Source organism: Triturus cristatus, chromosome 6, assembly GCF_964204655.1.
Source record: "Triturus cristatus chromosome 6, aTriCri1.1, whole genome shotgun sequence".
Classification (NCBI taxonomy): Eukaryota; Metazoa; Chordata; class Amphibia; order Caudata; family Salamandridae; genus Triturus; species Triturus cristatus.
In genome coordinates this window covers 715,551,472-715,577,161 of record NC_140589.1, presented here as the reverse complement: position 1 = coordinate 715,577,161, position 25,690 = coordinate 715,551,472, and the positions used below count along the sequence as shown (strand labels likewise).

Below are 25,690 nucleotides of genomic sequence, written 5' to 3'. Positions count from 1 at the left end.
AAAGAACGATGGATTTAACCCAGATCTCTTGACTGGGGGAGAATGTCTGCATTGTCAGCATTCCGTCCATCATTTGTTTGTTGTAACAATTCCTACCCAAAGCACCAGCAAAAAATTCCAGAAAATACATTTCTCACATTGCTTCCTCTAAAGTCCCATATCGTTTAATTCTAGTATTTCTCAAGGCCGCGCTCTACTTCAAAAATGCATCTTTTTTTTAATGTTCCCCTAACTACATGATTATGTCACCTTCCACTGTTTTGTAGTACGAGGTACTATTTTGCAAAATCTATTGACATTTTCCACTTATTCTGTTCCCTAGCTGAAACAAGCATTTGCAATGCAATAGGTCTCGCATTTACGTGAGTTTGACCGATTAGCATTGAAAATGACAATGCCTTTCATTTATTGTTTGGTTTTTAAAACATAAATAAAAGGCATTGTCATTTGCAAAGCTAATGGCTTAAACTCTCACAAATGCGAGACCTATTGCATTGCAAATGCTTTTTTGTATTTTGAGAGGGAGAGTACCAGCAATTCTCATGACAGATGTAATACTTTTAATTGGAGAGTGCAGGCGCTTTTCAGAAACAAGCAGGGACTCTGGTAAAGAGTACTTGCATTTATATTTTTCCATTTTAAGCACTGAACATACCTGCCCTAGAGGTACCTGTAGTGTCAATAAGGAAGGTGTGTGTGTGTCTGCACATCTGTGTGTGTGCATGCACATGTGTATGCATATGTGCTTGTGTGTGTGCATACATGCATATGTTTATGTGTGTGCATGTGTGTGTGTGCGCATATCTGTGTGTGCGCGTGCACATGTGTATGTATGTGTGTGCTTGTGTGTGTTTGTGTTCATATCTGTGTGCATGTGCACTTGTTTATGTGTGTGTGTTTACCACATGCACAGCTTTCATTGTTAGATGCCTCAGTTAGCACCCCAGCACTGAGTGCCCCGGTGCATAGGACTGTATGATCATTGACTGTCCTGGAAAAGGCTGCTGGATTCCAGGCTTGACGCCTGGGCAACGGGCTTGTGCGGTGTTGTATAATCATCCCACGTTGAAGGGAATGGATGCACTTATTCCTTTCTTGTGTGACATGCGGCATAGTGGCCAGAGAGGAGGTCCGATTCATCTGTGCATTCTGCTATTTTTGAAACTGAAGAAGATTTTTCGGTTGAATTGGGAGCGAAGTTGACAAGTAAACGTGTTCGGGCAGCTTTCAGAGGATGTGTGGGAAGCGGTCACCAGGCCCAAGGGTGGAGCTAGAAAGGATGTTTAAGTCCTCACTCTGGAAAGTCTCCCTGCAGACTAGACCGGAGATACAATGCCTTCCTGCAGAAAAATGTGTATCGGTGCTAAACTCTCTCTCTGCGGTCCTCGGCCTAGCGGCAACATGTTCCTGTGAGTATTTTTATTTTTCTTAAAGATTAATCACAGTGAGAGACAGCAAGAGAGATGGAAAGGGCTTGTCTGTGCCAGAGCGGTCAGATGACAGCATGCATGCACGGGTGGACGGATAACAGCATGCAAGCACGGGTGGATGGATGACAGCCTGCATGCACGGGTGGACGGATGACAGCCTGCATGCACAGGTGGACGGATGACAGCCTGCATGCACGGGTGGACGGATGACAGCCTGCATGCACGGGTGGACGGATGACTAGATGTGAACCGTTATAATTTCCTAGGCGTTGAGAGCTGAAGCATCTGGTGGCATTATATGACAGAACGTGCGCCTGCAAGATGTGTTTTGAACTGAGCACTATGATGGTAGGAAAGGAATGCCCGTTATCTGTCTTCGATCGGTAGTCATGCCTGCGCGCGGCAGAAACATCTGCCATGCCTGCACACCGCCTGGCATTCTGACATCACATGATTGTAGGGAGAGATAAAACAGCAGAAAGAGCTGTCTCGTACCATTGCATACTCCTACCCCCAGGGTACCCTCCCCCCCCCCAGGGGGATGTTCAATATGCCTGGACAGACAACGGCCTTGCATCTAAAAGTGTCTGCGTATTGTTGTAACAACTATGGAGGTTAGAGGGTGCAGGCATGTGTCCCCGAGATAACTACAGTGGAAAGGGTGTTCAGGTCTTCAACTAAATAATGCCTGTTGGATTCTACTAGAGAGCGGCAGCGAGTACAGCAGGGTTAACAACACGCATTTGAATGCAATCGCGGCACTCGTGCTTTAGCTGTAAACATCTTAAGCTAAAGGGCGGGTGCCCGGATTGCTTCAAAAGTAAAGAAATAGAAAAAACTTTTTTTTCTATTTCTTTACTTATAAAGCAATCCGGGCACCCGCCCTTTAGCTTAAGATGTTTACAACCAAAGCACGAATACCGCGATTGAAAGCAAAGTAAATGAAGAGAAAACAAGCATTAAGAATCAGGAAGTGGGATAAGGGAGGGGGTGGCAAATGGTGTGCACTTTCGCGGCCGCTTTGATGTCCTCAGTGGCCGCGCGGCTCACTGAGGACATCAAAGCGGCCGCGAAAGTGATCAGGCAGGCTGCCAAATGGTGCGCGCGCCTGGCGCACATGCACTGTATTTGGAGGCCTGAAAAGCACTAGTTTGCACTTCCAGATCCCCGTTTACAAAACCTCTCGCGAGAGCAGCGCTAAAGCGCTTGCTCAGGCGAGACCTAAAAAGACACTTACATTAGCTATTCCAGTGCTCACAGTTTCTGCTCCCCAGGGTTGGTTTGGAGGTAATTTTGTATCTCTGTAATCTCAGCACTAAAGCTATGTTTGTTTTAATGAGTACTTTTCAGTACTGCTTTTACTCACTTTACACATTTGTTAGATGTCACATCGCTGTTACAAAAAAGGCCAGTTGGGGCCAGGGCATCAACTGGAAGAGATTTTAGAATGGGAAACAACATTGTCCTTCTATAATACATAGGAGCATGCAATACCAGGATAACAAGCTGTCTCTTATTACAGTCGAGTTGCAACATCTCTAGTCATCTGGAATAACACAAATGACACAGCTGTTCAACTGTAATAACTTACTGCGGTTACGTTGTCAGAATGCTTGCTGACAGTCAGCAGGAAAGGTGAAGGCAGGTCATGGAGCATAAGGGGCGCTGCAATTTAAACAACAAAAACAGGAACTGGCTTTTCATTCGCATGATCTGGGTTTTTCTAAAATGAACAGTGGTAAGCAGAAAGGAGAGCTTTATGGCAGCATGTTTATGTTTTCTGCACATAGTTCCAAAGGAAAGAAGGACTCTCTATGCATGTTGCTACTTATTCAGGGCAATAGCCTTTTAAAAATATGATTGATAGTAAGCTAGTAAACTGGTTCTAATATGTTTTGGCAAAAAATGTGAACTGTTTTTTGGTGTGTTTCATTTCTCACTACAGATTCTATTGTAGTCTTCATGTTAGCCGTCATAATAGTTCCTTCGTGTGATGTAGCAAGACGCCCAGGGATTTAAGAGGTCTGTGGAAAGAGTGCTGGTGTGACCATGCATTCTAAGGCATGAAATACCCCTTGCACATGTTATATATGTCACCTCAGAGTTTCATGACTGTATAAAGGAATTGGGCCTTTGGACTTTTTGCTTTGTATGGCCACAGAACTCCTTGGTGGCTTGCCATATCCTTATAATATAGATATGGGGTACTATATCCTATATAAAATGCAGTCTCTGTTTCAAATCCCTCTCTAATTTCCTTGTTACAGGCGAGGTGTGATGCCTCTAATCGCCGGTAATAAAGAATTTATGTCCCTGTTCAACTGTAATAAAGTATTACAGTTGAGTTCTGATGTCACATTGCCTGCTGCCACAGCCAACACCCAGGGTGAAAGGAAGATCAAGGAGCATAGTGGCGGCTGTGGTTTAAAGGAAAACGAGAACTGCTTTTTCCCTCCTCTGATATGTTTTCGTAAATAAAAAGCAGTCAGCAGAAAGGAGATATTTAGGGCATCATGTTTATTTTTTCCACGCTAATGATTATTACAGATTATTACAGAAAAGTCAGAATTTGGGCATGTTTCAACATAATATATGTCACAGCATGTTTATAATCTAACTTAAATGAAAATGATCCTAATTATTTTTGGCAAAAATTACTAACTGATTTTTGATGTGTTTAATTTCACAGTACATATTCTGCTTTTAATATTCATGTCTGCAATGAACAAGAAATAGCATGGCACTAAGAGCTTGATTCAGAGTTACAAGGGCGTTATATATTATGACACTTGCAATACCTCGGACGGTATAACTGGCAAGTTTGGGACAGAGTATCTCATCCACTAAACTCTAAATCCTGCCCCAATACTTTGCGGGAAGGATGATAGTATAAGGAATTAAATCCCCTCTGCCATACAGTAAAAGGATTTCGCAAGCTGCTTTGAATTTCTGACCTTATAAAGGAGTTTGGCCTTTGGCCTCGTTCCTCTAGATCAGTGGTTCCCAAACTTTTGACTCCTGAGGACCCCCATTGAGTCACCACTGGAATTCGGGGACCCCCAAGCAATTTGTCAAAATTAAAACAGTAATTCCCCAAAAATAAACACACATGTGCACACTTTTTGCGACATTACCGTGTCGATAGAGGCTTTGTCTTATTTACAAGGCAGCGTTAAGCCACATAACATGGCTTAATGGCTTAATAAGGCCCCCCAGTCAGGCAATGCCACCGCAACACCCATTGATTTTGACACTGCCCCCTATTTACAAGGCCAGCATAAATAAGAGGCAGCGCCAAAATTGAGACCAGGGAAAACCAGGTCTTAACTTGGCAAAACAAGGAGAAATCCCTTATTTCTCCTCGTTTTTGCTTTTTCCATGTGGCTTGCCTTGTACAGCACACATGGAAAAAGCAAAACGCCTTGAATTGTTTAAGTTTAGTAAGGTGACCCTTCCTGCACATAAACAATCTTTTTAAAAAATGCCATTAGGCAGCACACATAGAAGTGACAAAACGGCATTTCAAGATTGTTTATGTGCAGGAAGGTGGACCTTCCTGTACATAAAGAATCTTCCCCTGCATGCACACACCCTTGCCATAGTGCAAGGGAGCCTGCGTTGACGCTAAACTGCTAAGTGTAGCGCCAGCATTGGGGGAAACGCAGGGCTGCACCATATTCTTGTGAATATGGTGCAGCCCTGGGCCAGACTGGAAACCCAAAGCAGCACTGGCAAATGTTTTCAAACCAGTCGCCATACGGTGCACACCAAGTGTAGTGAGTGAGCCTGACCACTACAAAGGGGGCTTTGGGAGGCTCTCCCACCAAGAAATGTAGGAAACAATGGTGCATTCTAAAACACATTCATCATTATATATTAAATTGTATTCGCTTTTAACGAATAGTAAATGAAGACCTTACTATACACTAGGATACAACATTCTTTGTTGGGGTTCTTCAACGATTCCCTTATTATCACCCTTCAACTGTGCCTCTCTTCACCCAGTGGTCAGCATTGACTTTAACAATAAAAATATATTTCCGCCCAAATAAACCTTTTTAGCAGCATCAGGATAATGAAAGACTGGGAAAAAACATAGGTTACTAACTTGTACCATGCAGTTTGCAAGCAGCTCTTTGATGACAGTTTATAGGTCACTGTACTAGATTTTGGTTGTCACTTATGCACTGCACAGTAACAAAATAATCTCTGTGACAAAAGCAGTAACACACTCACCTATGCACATAAAATACTGTTTTTCAAAATGCATGGTACACGTTCTTTGCAGCAGGCATATTAACCCTCTGTGCTACACTAGATAACTCAAAGCTGCCACTGGACAAACTCTCATCTCTCCAGCAGGTGCATTAATCACTGGCTTTATTTTGACACTTTTATTGCTGCTCGAAAACTGCTAATTAGACAAGGAACTTTGCAGTGCTTTTAAAACTGCCTCCTGCGGACCCCCTGGGAATGTGTCACGGACCCCTGGGGGTCCGCGGACCACAGTTTGGGAAACACTGCTCTAGATGGTCATGGGACTCTCCGGTGACTTGCAATATCCTTATTCAATTCAATAATCTTTATTCTCGGTCATTTAGACCATCAAAGATATAAATACATGAATGTTTTTTAAAATTTAGAGTTTACAATGTTTTAAACAAATTCTGTTACACAGTAACTTTCAAAAATTGCATGATTCAAACATTAAAAGTCATAAAAAAGATAAACCAATGTCTTATAACTTTATACAATGCCCCCCTCTTTTAAAATGCGAGATCGAACATGCCACATAGCCATTAAATACTTTGCTACAGCAAAAACAATCGGAGGTGACAAATCAGTTTTAAGGATTCTAAACGCGGGCAGATATTTCCTGAAGCCCATATTTTTAAGAATAGGTAGGAGCCAATACCTCCTCGCTCTTTGGTAGGCTTTACAGAAAAGGACCACATGTAGGTCACTCTCGTGAGAATGTGTGCAGGCTGGACACTGCTCTACTATTGGGGGCTGGGACCAAGAGCTAGTGAAGGCCCTCAAAGGTAGAGAGCCATATCTCCACTGTAGATATAATTTTCTTGCCAGCACAGGACCCATGCCATCTAATACACTTTCCATTTGATAGGAGTCTTTCAGTTGTATAAATGTGTGAGTCAATGATCCCACCCGTGTATTACCTATATCAGTAGTCAACTTCAACTGATAATAGAGTTGAGAAAGTGCCTTTCGAGAGGTCCTCCTACTTGAATTAGCAGGGTCGGTCCATAGTTCCGGGAGACCTAGGCTTTCGCATATGCTCCTTATGTATTTTAGCCAGGGGATGTTACTGGTATTTGGTAAAGCCAAGAACTCTCGGAGCTCACTTCTATAATCACCAAGATCCTGGCTGCTCCATATTCATCGCCAAAAGGCTAGGGGCTTTAGACCTAACTCCTCAGCAATTGGCCTTAGACCTAGATCCAATCTGAGGGGAAGCAGTGGGGTACTCGAGGGGAGGGCCACTAGCTGCCTAAGAATTTTTTTTTCTGTGGTTGTTAAAGTTTTTACAGAAACATGGCCCCAAAGTTCCGCCCCATATACAACTGAGCCCCGTGCTTGGGATTTGTAGATCTGTATCATAGGGCCCAGTGGGCGATAAATAGATTTGCCCGCCATTCTTAGAATACCCCCCGCCTTCTACGATAGTTTCAAATTTGCCTTGATCGTATGTGTCCCCCATGTCATTTTCTCATTCAGGGTTACCCCTAAATATTCGAATGTGGTAACCCTCTCCAGTCGCACCGTACCTAGCAGAGGGTTGGGACATGTGGAGGGGGTAGGGTTCAGGATCATAAATTTTGTCTTGGAGGCATTGATTTCAAGACCTCTCTCAGTACAAAACTCCAGGAACCCGTCCACTATCCGTTGAATTCCCATGGGGGATTTGGAGAGCAGCAGGGTGTCATCTGCAAACATTATGGCAGGCACCCTGCTGCCATTCAATTTAGGAGCGTCAATGTCTTCTAGCCTGGACAGGTGGGCGATTACCCCGTTGACAAAGAGGCAGAACAGGGTGGGTGCAAGCACACATCCCTGCCTCACCCCCCTGTCAACGGGGAATCTTTCAGTTAAGCCCCCCATCCGGCCGCACCTGACCTGCGCAAAATTATCCTGATGTAATTTAATCAGAATAGCCAGGATGTCTGGCGGGACTCCCAAGTCGCCCAGGACACTCCAAAGTTTAGATCTAGGCACCAGGTCGAAGGCGGCCCGCAAATCCACGAATACCGTGTACAGGCTGCCCCCCTCCACAAGTGCCGTCCTCCAATAAATAAGATTAAGGCGAAAAATTTGGTCCATAGTGGATACCCCCCTTCTGAACCCGGCCTGGTAGGGGCTCATAGTGGCGGTCTCCTCTATCCAGTTCTGTAAACGGTCTAAAATGAGCCTTCCAAAGAGTTTTTGCGACACATCTATCAGGCTGATGGGCCTGTAGTTGGATGGGAGCAGGGGCGAGCCTTTCTTGAAAATCGGAACCACCTCTGAGCCCAGCCAAGTACAGGGCACCTCCATACCCTTTAGAATCGCATTGAATAGCACCAGGAAATAAGGGGCCCATATATCTGGCTCCTGTTTAAAAAGATCACCAGGGAGACCATCCAAGCCGGGTGCCTTTCCGGTTGACAAACCTGTCATGGCAGCCCGGACCTCCCTTATGGTGAATAGATCCCCTTCCATGCGATTATAGACTGACGGGATGACAATACAGCCCCCACGGCCTGGCGCCTCTGTGTACAGAGACTGAAAGTGCTCCTGCCAGGTCTTGGAAGAAATATTTGGCTCTATTGCCGAGACAAGTTCCCCAGAACCTGAACTGACAATTCGCCAAAACTTCCTTGAATCCATGGAGGCTAGGGAACTAACAAGTTCTTCCCATTTATTCTGGTCCCAGTCAATCTTAGCATTAGCAATCAGCTTCTTATATTCGCGTCTCCTGATTTGGATCTCCGACCTGCTTTTGCGGTTCTTAATACTCAACAAGAGATCCCTCCTTGCACTGCGGCACACCGCATTATACCAAGTGCACTGGTTCCTTCCACCCCCCCTCCTTGGACCATTATTAAATAGATCTATAGATAGAGTCGTTACGAGTTCTTCATGATACAGCCAAATTTGTTTGCTATTAGCCCCTGTACTGGGTTTATCACTTAAAAACGCCATATTCTCCAAAGTGGGAATAAGGTTGTTATAAAACCGGGGGAGCATGGCTGTACTTGCTGCTATTTTTTCCCACTTAATTCTTCTCCTATTACTTTCAGGAATTAGATCGGGGTTTGTCTTAGACAATTCTGCTTCCCCGCAGACCCAACCAGGGAGGAGAAAGTCCAATTCCAGGGCATTATGGTCGCTATCTTCTCTGTCGATGACCCTAAAATCAGCGACATACGACCAGGAAGATAGTTGCACTAGAATATAGTCTAATCTTGATTCCCTGCCTTTCCGATTAAATGTGGGTTTGCTCGGGATATCAGATATGACTCGCCCGTTACAAGCCCTAACCCCATATCTCAAAGTTAGGGCAGTAATCTGCACTGCCAATGGGCTCCAAGCTTTTGGCGGGATGGATACAATCGATGGTACTCGCCATCTTGCCTCTTCCTCTAGGCAGGCCCCATCTAAAAGACCTGGTAGGGGTTCATAATGTGAGTTCAAGTCCCCACCCACTACAAAAGGGAACCCTTTGGGGAGTTCGGCCAGAAGATCCGCTAGTTTGTCGATGGTAGGGGACTCCTGTGAGATGGTGACCGGCCTCGAATAGACATTTACCACCGCCAATCTGCAACAATGGGACCATTCCAGTAGTACCACAAGTATGTCTTCTGATGCCACTGGGAAACGCGTGGCCTTGCATCCCAAATGAGCTGCGACCCAGGTTTCAAGTCCACCCGATGGACGCCCCCTTCCCCCCCATTTCGCAGGGATGGAGAATACTGCAAAGCCCTGCCTCGCATGTTCCTCTCTCTCCCAGGTTTCCTGAAACATGCATAAGTCCTTAGAGTCAATATATTCAATCCAATCCTGGCAATCGGACTTATTTCCCAAACCCGCCACATTCCATGACAATATTTTTAGTGAGAGGGGCCTGTCACTCAGAATAGTGGTGTGGGTGCAAACGTTCCCATTATCACTGGTCATGGTCTCTATATGTGTTAGGGGGATGCTTATTTCTTCCCCCACATTATGACATACTTTACCAATGGAATTGCTCGAAGCCCCATGATGTTCTAGGGGATTGGGCGGCTTTATTTCTTGACTGGTTTCATCCACAGTCTCCCATGCTACAGAGTTAGACTTCCCGCTTGTGTATATAAGCAGTCAATCTACCATGTCTAATTGGCTGTATCTGTTCTGAGTTGGAAGATAAAATTGCTGAGGGGGTCTCCGGAGATGGTAATTTTGCTCGCCTACGCCCCAATTGCCACCTCTCCCATGGCAAATTTCCCATCCCTCGTCAGCCATATTGGAGGTATAGTGGGCTAACTCCTGTCTTCGAGAGTTGGGTAATACTCTCCATCCTCTTGACAACCCCCCACCCGGTCTCTCCAAATATGTGTGATGTATATTAGTTTCAGGGTTCCCTAGGTATTGGCTTCTGGGGTGGTAAGTGACTCCCCTTTTTTTAGAATCTCCCCACCCGACCGGCCTTTGTATCTGAGCCCCCCAGGTCTCATCCTCTCTATCATATACCAGAGGAGGGTAAAAAAAGGAGAGGGGTAAAGATTGAATAGTGGTCCCCTCTTCCTCAATGGTCCATCCACATATATGCAGGACGGTCCTGTGGTCTTTAAAATTGACTATGACGCAGTCACCGTTAATAGATTTAGTTAGACTACCCAACCACGGGACCCTTCGTACCATGAGAACTGGGCTCAGTATGCCTTCCGGGAGCGGTCTGTATGTACATAGCCAATTTATCACCTTATTCTTAAGGGAGGCAGTGGATTCTTTAGAGGTAGCATTCAATTCCGGTACCCCTACCAAGACAACAGTATATGGGGCTGCCTCTGGGGGGAGGTGTATTGGTCCAGGATTTAGCCTCTTACTCGCACCCTCCATCGTTGGTTTCACATTATTCAATGTATTGATAGGGACAGAATCGCTTTCCCCAGTTTGAACTGCCCTAATTGGAGGGGGAAGGTGGATGATTAAGCTGATCTACATGATTTTTTGGAGCATCTGTCATCGAATGAGTGTTAGTACTTGTAGGCAAGATGGATGTTGCCTGCTGCACTATATGTGTGGCACTTTTGGCCCGATTTATACGTTGGGAGGGTCCCCTTTTTGTTGCCCTATCGGGAACCTTTATTCCACCGTTATTGGCTATTTTCAAACTGTCGGCTAGTTGGACTGTCGATTTTTCTATGACCACAAGCCTAGCTTCCATTTTCATTAGCCTTCCTTCCAGTGGGCTTAAAAGGTTTCTTATGAGGACACCTATATCCGCAAGGGTGACATCCTCCTCAGTGTGTTCAAGTAAATTTAATTCAGGTTGGTTGCTTGTCTCCCTTAATGAATTAGAACACATAACCTCAGCTCTGTCTATTTGCGGTTTTTCCCTAGTATTTGAGCAGGAACTTTTTAATATCGGGTTCATGGAGGGTTCTGAGGTATTTGGCTTTCGCACACCCTTGGGCTTAGGCCCTCCGCTCTTTTTCGGGATAGCTCCTTCTCTAATCCCCTTTCGCTTGTTCGCTTTGGGACCTGTGAAGTTAACATTATCAGGGTCTGACGTGGGATTTATAGTAGATATGGGGTGGGGTTGAGCGGGCGGAAGAGTTAGCATGCCAAAATCTACAGAATCACTGGGATCCTTCCTACTTAACTGAGAAATACAATTTGATATATTCAACGACCCAGAGAGATCATTCATACCATCCACCCCTGTGTCCAACACAATAAGTTCTGGGCTTACCACAGGAGATTTTGCCTGAGCCAAAGGGCCCATAGACGATCTCCGCACCCAGTCCAGCTCTTGGGATATTCGCCTCTCAAGGAGCGTAATGTCCTCAATTAACAATGACCCGGCTTTCACGAAGTAATTATCCAATGTTCCCTTTGATGTAGTCGCAAAAGCTGTGGCACTTTTACTCCTTGTTTCTCTTGCCGACATCTCTGCAGGGAAGGACCGGTGGTAGCCCTCTAAGTCCGGCAGAATTCCAGGGGGGGTCGAGGGGGGGGTGGCCCAGGCCCGGCCTCTCCCGTCCTCTAACGGCCTCAAACGGCCCGCCCTTTGCCCGGGCTTAGCCCCGGGCTGCGCCCCGCACGCGTCCCGCTAGCACGTGAGTGATCAAGGGATTATATGGTAAAAGGGGGGAGGAGTTGAAGGAGGGGCCGGGAAGAGTGACCAGGTGCGCTGGTTGATTGTGGCAGCTACGCACCCTGGAGCTCGCAGTCCCAGCAAACAGACAGCCTCCCGATGTTAGCGTCCTCAATAGTATGTCCCAGGGCTTCAAAATGCAGGAAGAGTTGGCGAAAGCAAATCGGCAATGTCCACGCCTGCGAGCGGCTCCCGCGAAGCGGGGGCCGCGAGGCGTTTTGTAGGCGGAGAAGCTGGAGGAGGGGCCGGGAAGAGTGACCAGGTGCGCTGGTTGATTCTGGCAGCTACGCACCCTGGACCTCGCAGTCCCAGCAAACAGACAGCCTCCCGATGTTAGCGTCCTCAATAGTATGTCCCAGGGCTTCAAAATGCAGGAAGAGTTGGCGAAAGCAAATCGGCAATGTCCACGCCTGCGAGCGGCACCCCATATCCTTATGATGTACGACATGGGGTGCTTTATCACCTATATTATGAGACGCTGCAGAAATATAAAGTAGTACTTGAGGAGGAGTGATCGCCTAAATGTCAGCGTCCATCTTAGGAGCCTGCAGAGTCTTGTCAGGGTTGTAGTGTTAATGGAGATGTGAAGCAGTTTATGATTCGGACTTCCATTTTATGATATTTGCCTTTTTGACACTTTTACCTGTATTTAAACATATTCATCATCATATTATTATTTTTTTACAAAACAATTGGAACGTATCCATGTGTGTTTATTTATCAGGCTGTGAAAAAATAAGTTGTAACTAACATAGTGTAACATTTATTCAACTTGTAAATGTATACTCACACTTTAATGTCAGTGGGGTTCTTGTGTGCTAAGTAGCCATAGTTACTGAAACAATACTCACCTAAAAGCATTAGCATTGTGTACCAGCACATGTGAATGTAAGCACCCTTTTAAGTGGTATTAGGACATTTTATCCTGTCTTTTTCTAAATGTTTTCATTAAAAAAAGAAATAATACAGACATGGAACCACAATATTTTTCATCTTTATTTTATGTGGAAAAATCAGGAAAAAACCCGTCCCAGATGGGCGAGTGCCCTCGAGCTTCCCAGCCAAAATTGCAGCCCACCTTCATTTGCATCAACAGATGAAACACGCTTGATGGTGCAAAACGACTGTAGCACCACTTTATTCACATATTAGCTTAAATCATACATTCTAAGTTAAAACATACATCAATTCATCATTGCCCTAAATTGCCTTTAGTTCATGTCCTGTAGTACTTAGTCTGTAACAGCACCTTGTGACAGCGCCCTGAGCCAGTGCCCTTTTCCAGTCAGTGTCTAGTGCTTTTTCTACGGGCTCTAGACTACACCTTGCTGCCAAGTGGTGTGGGTGGCCCTCGTGCCTGACCTGGGCTGCAAGTGCCGTGACCGCCCTCAGCTGACCCATAGCCTGCTCCCTGTGCCCCTCCGTAAGGCATCCCAAGGGCACGTGTTCGAGCAGCTCCACCATTGGCTATTGCGCTCCTGCTGTCCTTTTGTGCTGTCCCCGCCATGCTGCCTGTGGTTCATTGACCTCAGGCAGCTCCCCCACCTGCTCATCTTCTGATGCTCCCTGGCTGGGTTCAAATCCCTCGAGAGCCCCAATGTTGAGGAGGGACAAGCCCATCCCTACTTCTAACGAATACACCCAGCTTGGTTCTTGGTATCCCCTGTATGTGCGTTAATGGAGCCCTGCCTCGTCGAACCCCACTCGGTGTCCTGAACAGCCTGGACATGCTGATGCTCCAGATTCTCCCTAGCCTTTCTATGACTACTCTAATCCCCGGCTCCCTTCCAAACGACTCTTGTTATTATCTCAAACCTGCGCCTTCCCGGGCCGCATGCTAACGGGAAGCTTGTAACCATACTTATGAGTAACTGAGTTAAATATCTGTGGCACATGCACACACTGTTCAAGGTGTGGTGGCTACAGACACATTGTGGTGAATAGGTGGCCTGGTTGGGATGGAAAGGCCTTCTGCATGTCTCTGTTGAGACAGAATTCCTGCCATACTTTAAGCCCATAGTAAAGCCATGATATGCCTGTTGTGAATTTTTACTTTTTGCCTCAATGAGCACAACAAGAACACATAGCCATTGATGGTCTCCCACATAAGTGGAATGAGATGCCAGAGCATGGCCTTGAGGTCAGGATCAACACCAGAAGAGCAACCTTCCATTGGAGAATGACATTTATCCTCTTTCCGGGCTAAGAGTGACTTGCAATAGCAGCATTAATTTCAAATGAAATGGGCAGACCCCACCGCTGGACAGGCAGTACCAGCACCGGGCATTTCCCCAGGAAGCTGGAAGGGTGGGGGCAGGTTTTGTTGCTGGGCAGCCGATTTTGTTACTGTTGGCCGACTTTGCAACAAAACCAGCAGGTCACCACTCACTTTTCATTTAGCAGCCTCTCGGGTATGTCATGGTGGCAGGGCTGGCTTGAACAACGATTTCATGCCAGAGTTGGGCAAACTAAACTTAGCACTGTTGTCCATCTTGTTTTTTCCATTTCGGCAGTCGCTGTAGAAATAAAAGACAGACAACTGTGCTGCACAGTGCAGCTGGCCATGCAGGGCCGAAAGAAATCACTGGGCAGACAAGCTTAGTCCAGACCCCAAAAAAGAAGGCCGGCGACAGCCAGCTACTAAGATGGAGAATGCTTTGGAAAGTGTAGAAATGTCATTCTTATGTGAACCGACAACATGGCACGGCCAAGTTGTCGGTTGACATCAGAGAGTCATTTCTATACTTTCAGTATTCTTATGTCAGAGTTTTGTGAAAATGACGTGCGACTGAAGGGTCTTGTTCTCAGAGGCATCACTGCTTCGTGCACTTCTGAATGCCTGTGGCACTTAAGCTGCTTCAGGTAATTGAAAACGTTTCTGGAGTTACTTGGCGCCAAACAGGCAACCAGGGATTTTTCTTTCCAGGTAGTGACTGAGTGACCTGGGAACTTTGGCTGTCCGCTATGGTAAAGATGGCGGCGCTCACAATATATTAAAGTTAAGATTGGTCGCACTGCTCCTTCTGGTCAGGTGCTGTTATGGAATGCCAGTTCCATGCGGCCGTGCGCCATAACATCATAGTATCTTGCATACATCCCAGAACAGAACACATTAGTTATATCCGGTATTCCCATCTCTTCGCCAAAACATATGGATCGGTTTCAGGGGTGTTTGAAGCTATTTTCAGTTTTTTTTAAAAATGGAATTCTGGCTATTATAATCTTTGAGGACACTTATGGCAACCCTAAATTCAGGGAGGTTATAAGTAAATTAAGGGGAGTCCCTCACGTTCAAGGAGTCATGGTTACCTGGCCACCGGGCAGTTACAAAGCAACTTAATAATGGGTGTTATTTTTACGTCAATGCATTGTTTTGTGTATTATTCTAGGACTTATGAAAGGCAAGGAGGCCTGGGAGACTTGTTGAAGCCCATGAGTCCGCCATGAGGATTGTCCTGCTCCTGGTTGGCGGCACAGTCAGGGATTCGGTAGGGCGGAAGGCCTCAAGAGAGGTGTAGGCAGAAGGAAGGATTGACAAGTGATCACTAAGTGCTTTCTACCTCTTCTTCATCTGTTAGCATACATAGATTATTGCGCCCTGTATGACATCTGGTGACATAGGTCTCAACATTACTTGAGTATTCACAATCAGTGCTATGCAGTCTTATGGGAAAAGTTGCAGCACACCAAAGAACTACATTGTTGGGTGCGCGACACATGTCCTAAGATAAGAGGCTCCAAGAAATTAAAAGCAATGGGATAAAGTCATGAGAATTAGGGGAACAAAATGGGAAAAGGGAGAAAGAGGAAACAACCAATCGCAGAGAAATATAGAGATGGGAAGGACGAATTCCAAGTTGAGACTCATTTTGGATAGTTTCTCTCTTCTTTGGAAAAGTTTGGAATGCCTGCAACAGAAGTCTCCGAATGACTCAGTGCTGCTCCTCTTGTTGCTAAAACACTTCTTAAATGGGTGAATAAATATTTATTTTCAATTGCCCATCCTTTAATCTCTGGCACAAGGATAATGTTTTGTCATTTTCAATGATCTCAATATTTTTCTCCTTAATAGTGCAGTGTATATTTTCCAGTTGTTGAAACACACTTTGTGCCATTTTGTTTGACTATCTCGCCAGCCTGTTTTCCAAAAAAGAACGAAAATACATACCCACATCTTTTGATTAGCCGTCTTCACACACTGATCCGAGTGTCATTCATATTTTGCTTTCACCCACCTCAGGGAAATTACCTCTTGGAGTTTTGTCAAGGCTTGAGAGGTCTTCACAGGTCAGATCTAATGTTCATTTAGATTTTGGGATAATAGGCTACACTACATTGTTATTTGTTAACATTTTAGGCTACACTTCTTGCATGTGTTATAATTTGCTTTTTGATTTGTCCATGGGTGTGCTGGTAAATGGTTTGTATTTATGACATAAGAAGTCTGGGAGGGACATCTGTGTCTGGGAAGACCTGAGAATGGCTAACCAGATTCTCTCCAGGACAGAGGTGCCTTCCTTAACTATGAGATTAGGGATTAATATCACCTAGTAATAATGGTTCATTTTCAGTGGCTGCAAAAGGTAGGGAATGAGGTCTGGTCTAAGAACCTCTAGGGCCACATTTATTAATGAGTTGCGTTGCTTTTCCACCATCAATGGAGTGCATGCGTGATGCAACCCTTAAGTGCACTTTATCAAATCACGCAAGGTGTTAGACCCGTCATCCTTAGGGTGGTTTTCCCCCAAACGTTTTGCCTGCTTACCTCTTCTTTTTGCTGTATGTTTTTGTTGGCGTTAGGACTCTGAGCACTTTACCACTGCTGACCAGTGCTAAAGTGCATGTGCCTCTCCCCTAAACATGATAACATTGGTGAATACCCAATTGACATATTTAGTTTACTTGTAAGTCCCTGGTAACATGGTGTACCTTATACCCAGGGCTTATAATCTAAATGGTACTAGTGGACCTGCAGCACTGGTTGTGCCACCCACTCAAGTAGCCTTTCAAACCGGTCTCAGGCCTGCCAGTGCCAGGCCTGTGTATGCAGTTTACTGCCACTTCAACTTGGCATTTAAACCACTTGCCAAGTCTTAAACTTTCCTTTTATTACACATAAGTCATCCCCAAGGTAGGCCCTAGGTAGCCCTTAGGGCAGGGTGAGTAAAAAGTAGGACATCTACTGTTAAGTTTTGCACGTCCTAGTTACGAACAGTTACATTCGTTTTTCACTACTGTGTGGCCTACTCCTCTTATAGGCTCACATTGGGAATTCCTTAACAAAACTTTAAAGCTGTAATTCCAGATTAGAAAGGAGTAGTTGCATCATGTTTCATATCCTTGGAACGGTAATGATAAATTATTTTTACTGGTAAAGTTGGATTTAACATTACTGTTTTAAAAAGGCTACTTTTAAAAAGTAGACATTTCTCTGCTCTTACTGCTCTGTGTGCCTTGCAGCCTGTCTCCAGTACACGTCTGGGGTGGGTGACAGCTGCACTTTGTGCATTCCCTCGAGACTGTCACAAACAAAGGAAGGGTCGGTGTGACAGCGAACTTGTGCATTCATCTGCATTCTGATAGCTCTTCCTGGGCAGGAAGAGGGGGGAGCTGACAGGTACTCCCACACAAAGGGCTGATTACCACCTACTGATAGTTTGGAGCCAGGGCTGGGAATCTGTGCACTTCAATGGCCTGCTTTGACGTCACCCCCACTTCAAGGGCACCACTGGGTATAAGTACTGGGCCACTGACCCTACCAAGACAGTATACTACTGGACCTGTTTAGAAAGAACTCTGCCATGATTAAAGACTGCTGTGCTGCAAGGATTGTCACTCTGCTTGACTTCTGCTCTGGAAGAACTGATTTTCTGCTCTTCTGTGATGCACTGCTGTCTGCTGAGCTCTGCCCTGCTGACAGCAAGAACTGGACCCATCTCACATGAACCCACAGTGATTCCAAGGGCTTGCCCCCTGTTCTGACATCTCAGGGCCGTCCATCAAAGACTTCCTACAACTCTGCAACATGCCATCTGTGAGTCATGCCTTGCCAAGTAGTGCCAATCCAGTCATGGGCCCTTAACCTCTTCAGTGCCCATGACGAGTTGGACTCGTCATGGGCCGCGGTTGCGCTGTGCCCATGACGAGTTCAGCTCGTCATAAACCCCGCCCGCTAATGTAACGGCCGGCACAGGGCGGGGAAAGGGCGGGGCACTGAAGGGGTTAAAAGTGAGCTTCTGCTGTATAGAACCATCAAAATTAATGCAGTGATGGCTGTGCGCCGATCGGAACCGATGCACTGCCCTTCGACACTGACTCAGGAGTCGATCAATGACATCGCTTAGATGGACTGTGCAGCTTGACGACAACGGACAGTGCGGTGCGACAAGGACACATTGCCTTCATCGTAAAGGGGGCATTGAAGAAGCCTTCATTGCCTGCACGAATCGGAACTGATGCATCCAGTCTTCAGTGTCAACCCTTGCTCCATCCAAGGTACTTTTTCAGTGGAAACTGTGTGAGTCCTGTAGCCAGCCTGCCCTCCAACGTGGTCGGCCTGAACTTGGATTTACCTCTTGACCAGCACGACCTCAAGTAACTGCTAAGCGCTATTTGTTCCTAAGCACTGCTTTTTTATTTATTCTTTAAAAATTCATAACGCCGGTTCTACTTATTTGATTTTATTCGTTTTGGTCTTGTTTTACTCCTAAAAATATAATCTATTGATCTAAATCTGTGTGGAGTATTTTTGAGGTGTTTTCATTGTGTAACTGTGTGTATGTGCGTGCCGAACACATACATTAGACAGTGCCTCTTTGGCTTACCCTGACTAGAGTGATGGTTCTGGCTTGCACAGGAAGCCGACTCTGCCAACCAGAAACCCCAGTTTGAGGCCACCTTGGGTGGCTCTGAGTAGCTTGATAAATCTAGAGTAAAGCAACACTGCACAAATCACTGCATTGCGTTACTATGCCCCAGGGTGGCGTTCCATGGGCTGTGTATGTTTGTTCCCACGGAACACCCCTGGATTTTGACGCATTACCAGATTAACCATAAGTGGTAGACCTGGGCATATGCAAGAACTCCTACGCCTCCCCAGATGAGGCACAACGAGGGGAAATATGTTGATTTCGCCTCATATTTTTTGTCTTTCTATATGTTCTGCATTCTGCAGCACACATAGAAAGAGGAAAATGTCTCAAGGGATTGTTTTTGTGCAGGAAGGTGTCCCTTTCTGCACAAACACAATCCTGCTTACGATGCAATCTCCCTTGCCCCATGGTGCAAGAGTGACTGCATTGGAGCAAGGCCGCATATTGCGTACCAGTGCTGTGAAAAGGCAGGAATGTGCTGTATTATCTTAAATGCGGCCCTTTCATCCAGCCCTTTCTCTGTCACGCAGCACAGCAAGGTGGCTTGCTGCACTGCATCACATATTGAAAAATATGCCCTTAGCGTCTGTGTTTGTTTGTGTTTGTGTCAATATTATCCTTGGTGGGATGCAACCGTGTGGAAAGCTAAGCTTAGTAGTTGTTGGGATTGACTTTCAGATGGTGTTAGCTCTCACAATGCCTTCAACCTACATTTCCATGTGACTGATCCAGGTTCCTCGGCCACTGTATCATTTATTCCCCAAGCCTAAACTTCCATGTGTGGGTCTTGCAAGGCCATCCTTATAGAATTTTGAACATTCATGCAAAGAAACCTTCACTTTTTAGCCCCAGTGCCCATTGTTCCCAACAAACATACCGAGCAGCAGTGAAAGGATTGTCGTACTTTGCAGTACTTATGTTAGTTAACCTCTTGGTTTGCCTGTTTGTTTATCTCTTGGTTAGCATCTATTGGTTCTCACGTGAGTTCCTTTTTTGGTTCTGTTTGTTTTCCTCTTGGTTCTCCAGTTTGTTCACTTCTTGAGTCTCCTGTTGTTGCTGTTTTTTGTCCTGGTGCTTCTTCTGCTTGTTCGCCTCTTGGTTCACTTGTATGTTTTTGGTTCAGCTTCTTGCCTTCCTAGCACAGGACAGAAGTGAAGATTATGCCGAGCTGTATAACTTAAACTGGGGACTGAGGGGTGAAGGGTGATCTGGGTTACTATTGTCCTGCTGCCATAATGCTCATTGAAAAGAGTAGCTCATGCTTCATTTAAGGAGCTGTAGACCGTGAAATTGCTCCAGTGAGTTTTTTTTCCCACGTGTGCTTTGTTTCTGATTGGTCATTAATTCCTTAGGGATCAGATTGCGAGTTGCTTACATCTCTCTCTCTAATTCGGCTTGCCTGTCTTTCTGTCTTTCTTTGACTTTCCCTTCTTTCCAACTCTTCGCCCCTCTATGATCTTTCTCTCTTCCCATGCCTTCTTCCATGTTTCACTATGCACTTCTTTCCTCCTCCTCGCTCAGCAGTCCTTCATTTTTCACCAAACTTCCTCCGTTTTTTCTTTTTATTCCTCTCTTTTCTATACAACCCATTCTCTCTCGCCGTCTATTAGCGTGCACCACCTCTCACTGCCCCTCCTTCTCACTCTCTTTTCCCTGTCCATCTACCACTGACGCCCTCTCTGCTGTTCTCTTCCGGTTCCAGGTCGGATCTTGGACATCCCCTGCAAGGTGTGCGGGGACCGCAGCTCCGGGAAGCATTACGGGGTCTACGCCTGCGATGGGTGCTCGGGATTCTTCAAGCGAAGTATCAGGAGGAACAGAACCTACGTATGCAAATCTGGAACCCAGGTAACCCCGCCCACACCCTCGAACATCACTTTCTAACCCGGACTGTTCGGAGTCCTAGCTGACGGCATTTTATTTCAAATAGTATTCGAGAGGCACAGAGGAGGTGTTCTCCTACAGCAGGAAGGGGCAAGACTATCGTTGGTGCAGCAGGTGCAGTGGCACTGAGGCCCAACAATTTGAGGGGCCGATTGAACTCTGCTAATTTACTGCTCCAACAAGAGCCAAAGGGGCCATTTTCCTTGTCTGTACGAGGGCCACTGGCATCCTTGCCAGTCTACTGCTCACTGGTGGGTTATGGTGTAAATGACATAATTGTAAAGTATTTGGTGTTTATTGACTGGGTCAGTCCTGTCCACGACCCTATAAACTGAAAGCAGAAATCAAGGTATAGGCAGGACCAGTGGAATTATGTTGCAGTGGAGAACCAAATTATGTGGCAGGGTTGACTAAGTCATGTCACATGAAAAGGCTAGTTATGTGGCATAATGCAGCACAATCTGGGGCAGTAATATTCCAATGATTTTGTCATTTTAACACACAATAATAACTACCTGGGTAAATGGTTCGCATCGTTAGTACCTGACTACAGTAATAAACAACTAGAAGGAAACCAGTTATCTTTTCCAGAGGGTCAGCCGCTGCACACGTTATACTTTTTAAATAACTCTTGATCTCCTTGAGCTGGAAATATTTTCGTTGATATCAGCATATTATCCAGAAGATGATGGATTATGTGGCCAGTGAGGGAAATTATGCATAAAATGACACAGTTGTAGAAAGCATATTCCAGTGGTCCTGGCTATAAGGATAGGACCGGATGTGGGTGGGGCCTGTATGGGACAATTTTAAGAGAAGGAGTCCCCTATTCTTTGTACAACTTGTACAACTGAATCATAGCTGCAAGGATCCTTGTGCCTATTGATTAACATTAAGATCAGTATGTCATATCCAAAAATGCTGGTCTAGGATGTTCAAAGAAATTAATATTTAACTATACAAATATGAATCCCTCTAATCTAATCAGTGTTTCTGCAAACAGATTCAACGGAGGCACATTAATACCTTTGTATATATGAACTCTCATATGTGCTTGTAGCACTTTGAATATTGAATATTTTAAACGCAAAACCCTTTTTGGCTCAAGTTTAAAATAATAAGGCTATGCTTATAAGATCTATTTGTGGGTTCAAGTGTAAAAGATTAGGCTATGGCTGAAATCAGAATTGGATCGTTGTGGATGGGTGACAATTTGAAGATTTTGACAAGCATCCCGAAGGAAATAGGATTGAACATAACCATCACAATGGGAGATTAATATGAAGATAAATTGAGTGATACGGTTTGTGATGTGGTAGGGATGTTTCAATGTTGTTGGATATAAAATACGAACTATATAATTAAATGTGGAATGAAATGGCTAATGTGGATTTGAGTAGGCATGTATGCTTTTATATATTTTTTGTGCAACAAAAGACATAGAAGATTTAGATATTTGTTTGTCTTTACTTAGATGTAAATTGTTTCTTTCATAGGAATTATTTGAATTTATCACCATGAAATTTTGGAAATGCTGCGCTCTCCTTTTATTGATTGGTAAATTATGAAATAGGTCAGAAAGTTTACTGGCCTTAAAGGGTTGAAACTAAGTGCAGGGCCAATGCATCTGAATTACCTTCGATATGGAGTCATATTGACAGATTTGTTTCCTAATCTGTTGAAGTGATTGGCAGTTTCTACAAGTTGTTTAATTTAAGCATGTCCCAAGCTGAGTGTAGGAGCGATTGCCATGAATTGTGAGTTTAGATTCGTATCAATTCTGCCCAGATTAAATTGTTAAAGGAGTTTTTTTGGACCATCACTCATTTTTTGCAGATTTTAATGAAGGGCCCCTGTTGGACTAGTTGTTAGCTTACCAAACTGAACTTTAGGTAGATCTGTGACTGTGGGGTATTTTTTCGAAGCATGAACAAATATTGATATGCATTTGCTTGTAAAGTGTCCAATATCTTTGTGACTCTCTCTCCCTTGAAGAGTTCCAGTTCCATAAGTTAGAATGAGTATTCATTTGCTGTTTATGACTTTGAGGAGAGGCTTCAATAATGGGTCATACACTTTGCTGTGCAATGATTTAAACGCAGATGTCAAAGATCTTACCTTAACGCTTAAGGATTGAAGATGGTCCTTAACGTGCCGTCGTTTACTTCGAAGAGGCAACGGTCCTCCGTCTGAACCAAAGCAAATTCCTCCTAGTGGCAGTTTTTGGTGACTCCGAGCTGACCTCCTCTTGTCAGGGGTCCATACCAATATGACGCCCGAGCTTTAAATACATACACCATAGGCCTGGAAACCAAACTTACACGAAACGTGAACCTTACATCTCTTCTTACTCAAATGACAAAAGACCTATCACGCTGGTGAAACCTGCCGCATAATATCCTTGAAAGGGTCTCCCTTTTCAAAATGATGGTCCTTCTCCGTTTCCTATATACTCTACAAAATTTCCCGAACACCTGGTTCATGAGGGAGGCCACAGAAATCTACTGCTGGGTAGGTAAGGCCCGACATCGCCATGACCAAGTACCGTCTAATGACATATGATGGGAGGATGGCAAACATACAACTATACTCATGCGTGGCCCAAGTGCTGGTGGTAAATGAATGGCTTAGTGGAGAGAGGCACGACTTGGCCTACTGAGTGGAACTCTCGCCCCTAGGGCTTGAGAAGCTGATGGGCCTCATATACGCAAACCAAATCGCGAAACACCCCCCAGAGGCCAACAAGGAGGTGCTCCTGCCCTGGACGACTTTTCTGCAGGCAATGGGGTGGGAGGGCAGACTTACTCACTGAACCCCCTTCTTTAAGTTGCCGTTGCCTCTGTCACACCGCACAATTACAAGGGTTCAACAGATGGGACAAGATCAGGGTCTCAAATTCGGGGGACGTTTAGCAGAGGGGTCACATGCGTACCTTCCAAGAACTAAAAACTGCTTTCCAAGACCCAATTCCACAAATATCTTTAGCTCTGGCACGCCCTAGCAGTGTACCAATCAAAATTGAAGAACCTTCTGGAATTTAACCCTCTCAAAGCTAAACTCCATCGGGAAGTGGGGGATTTCTCAAATTTACTACACGCTGGTGTTCAACGCTCTAGAACCACTGGGATACCTTAAACAGAAATGGGAAAGCTGTGGGGGAGGTAGGGGGGGCTTGACAGTACCGACTGGCATGAGGAATGTATGACACCCCAGGGGTTAGCCATATCCCAACTCTGGCTGACCCAGCTCCACTACTTCCATGCCACCTATCTTATGCCCCGACGCCGATGGCACACAGGCCGCATTGCAACGATGTGATTGGCCTCACGTCAACTTCTTTCACATGGTTTGGTAAAGTCCTGTATTGGCACACTTCTGGAGCCGCATCGGGGTCACACTCTCCATTGGCGTAACAATACTTGAGGGGGCCCCCCTGCAGGGCACGTGGAGGGGCTCTCAGGACTCAATCATGAGCTATCCGGCCAGATAATGTGCTGAGGGGGCCCCCTGGAGCTTGGGGCTACCCGTACGGCGGGTGCCTGTGTTACACCACTGACACTCTCCCGAGTCTTAGGGCACACTATAGATCTGAGGCCCATGTATGTTGGACTGGGAATCCTAGAGGACGTGGGGGACACTCACGGGAGAAAAGGCTAGTGGGGATGACCATCTTGGTGATCGAAAGAGACATTGCTCGTAATTGGAAAAGCCCACAATCCCCCCACTTTGGCAGCCTGGAAAAGGGGGTGGATTGGTGTGCACAACATGAACAGCCAATGTATGCGGCAGGGGCTGCTCACAAAAATACTTTAAAATATGGAGCAAATGGTGGGAACGTTATTGGTTGGGGCTCCCTTTGATAATGGATTGAGGCTGTGTCAGGGATCTATCTGCTGTTAATCCACTATTTTATGCCTGGGACTTGGGGCTGGTGAGTCGAGTTGTACTATGTCTATATTACATGTGTAAAAACTCAGTTAAATCAGATATCCCAAAAAAGTTTCCTCGTTTATTGAAAATCATGCCCAGATAGGTGTATGCCGTTGTGGTAGTAATTTTCTCCCCTGAATACCATCTGCCTTCTTTTTGTTCAAATGGGTCCCACAAGTCATCACTTTTGTTTACTTGATGTTCAATTCCATTCCATTAGTATTGCTACAGGCTGCAAACGCATCCAATAGGAGTTTTGCTCGATAGAACAATGTGAGCCACATATTGTAAGCTAAATATCGGTTGAAAAGTGAGTTGTGGAGGATAAGAACTTTCCACATTGAGTGCATTGTTTTAATCTGCTTTATATAAATTAAACAGCAGGATGGCCAGTACAACCGTTATTCATAAATATTTTCCTCGATGTTACATTGCCTACACCCAGTTTTACAATCACCCCGGTGCTTGAATTGAGCCGGTGGTTTCCGGTGCTCGACACCGGCACTTAATTGTCAACACCGGCGATTGAGACAGTCTGCCAAAAGGTGGCGGTGTCTGGCTAATTTAGTGAAGACCACAACAACAGTTAATTATTAATTCAATATATATTAAAAACGACTATTATCTGCCGCCCAAGCCATTCTTATAGCTTTGGGTGACTGAATAGTCCAAATCGTCACATTTGTAAGACTGTGATGGTTAGTAGTTGTGTTGTTAGTATCATTGGCAACATGGCAGAGGCAATTACTGGTGCAAGTAGCAGTGGGCACGTGACAAGAGCCCTGGCACTCATTATTATTATTATTATTATTATTTTTTTACAAATTAAGCATGTAATCAGGTGATTACCTAGGGATTAGAATACAGTAATTCGATCGATGAACACTTCCTTCTGCTAGTCTTGAGTATTTTGGTTATTTTTTTTTATTTCTGAGCAGGCTTGATACCATCAATCTCCCCAACAGTGGCATTCGGACTGCTTTTAAGGATAGCACAAATTTAAAAAAATCTGAATGAAGTTAAGTGAAAGTTACTGCAATTAACATACTTTTTGATCATACAGAAAATTAGGATGGTATTTGGAAAAAGGCACAATGAGGATTATAGCCCTACCTTTTAGAAAATCTGCCTAGATATATTATTTTCTTTATTACATTTAAAGTACTTGAGACATTGGACAGAAAGTTGTAGGATAATTTAATATTGATTTTTATTCC

General features: G+C 45.0%; 1 protein-coding gene across 2 annotated transcripts in view; it reads left to right on the top strand.

Annotated features, from left to right (window-relative positions):
- NR2E1 (nuclear receptor subfamily 2 group E member 1) overlaps positions 1-25,690 on the top strand; it is an 85,404-nt gene that overhangs the window by 32,108 nt on the left and 27,606 nt on the right. For both annotated transcript variants that reach the window (XM_085609237.1, XM_085609236.1), the window contains exon 2: positions 20,362-20,507. In XM_085609237.1, the coding sequence (XP_085465363.1) occupies positions 20,362-20,507 (146 nt within the window). The remainder of the gene's footprint in view (positions 1-20,361; positions 20,508-25,690) is intronic.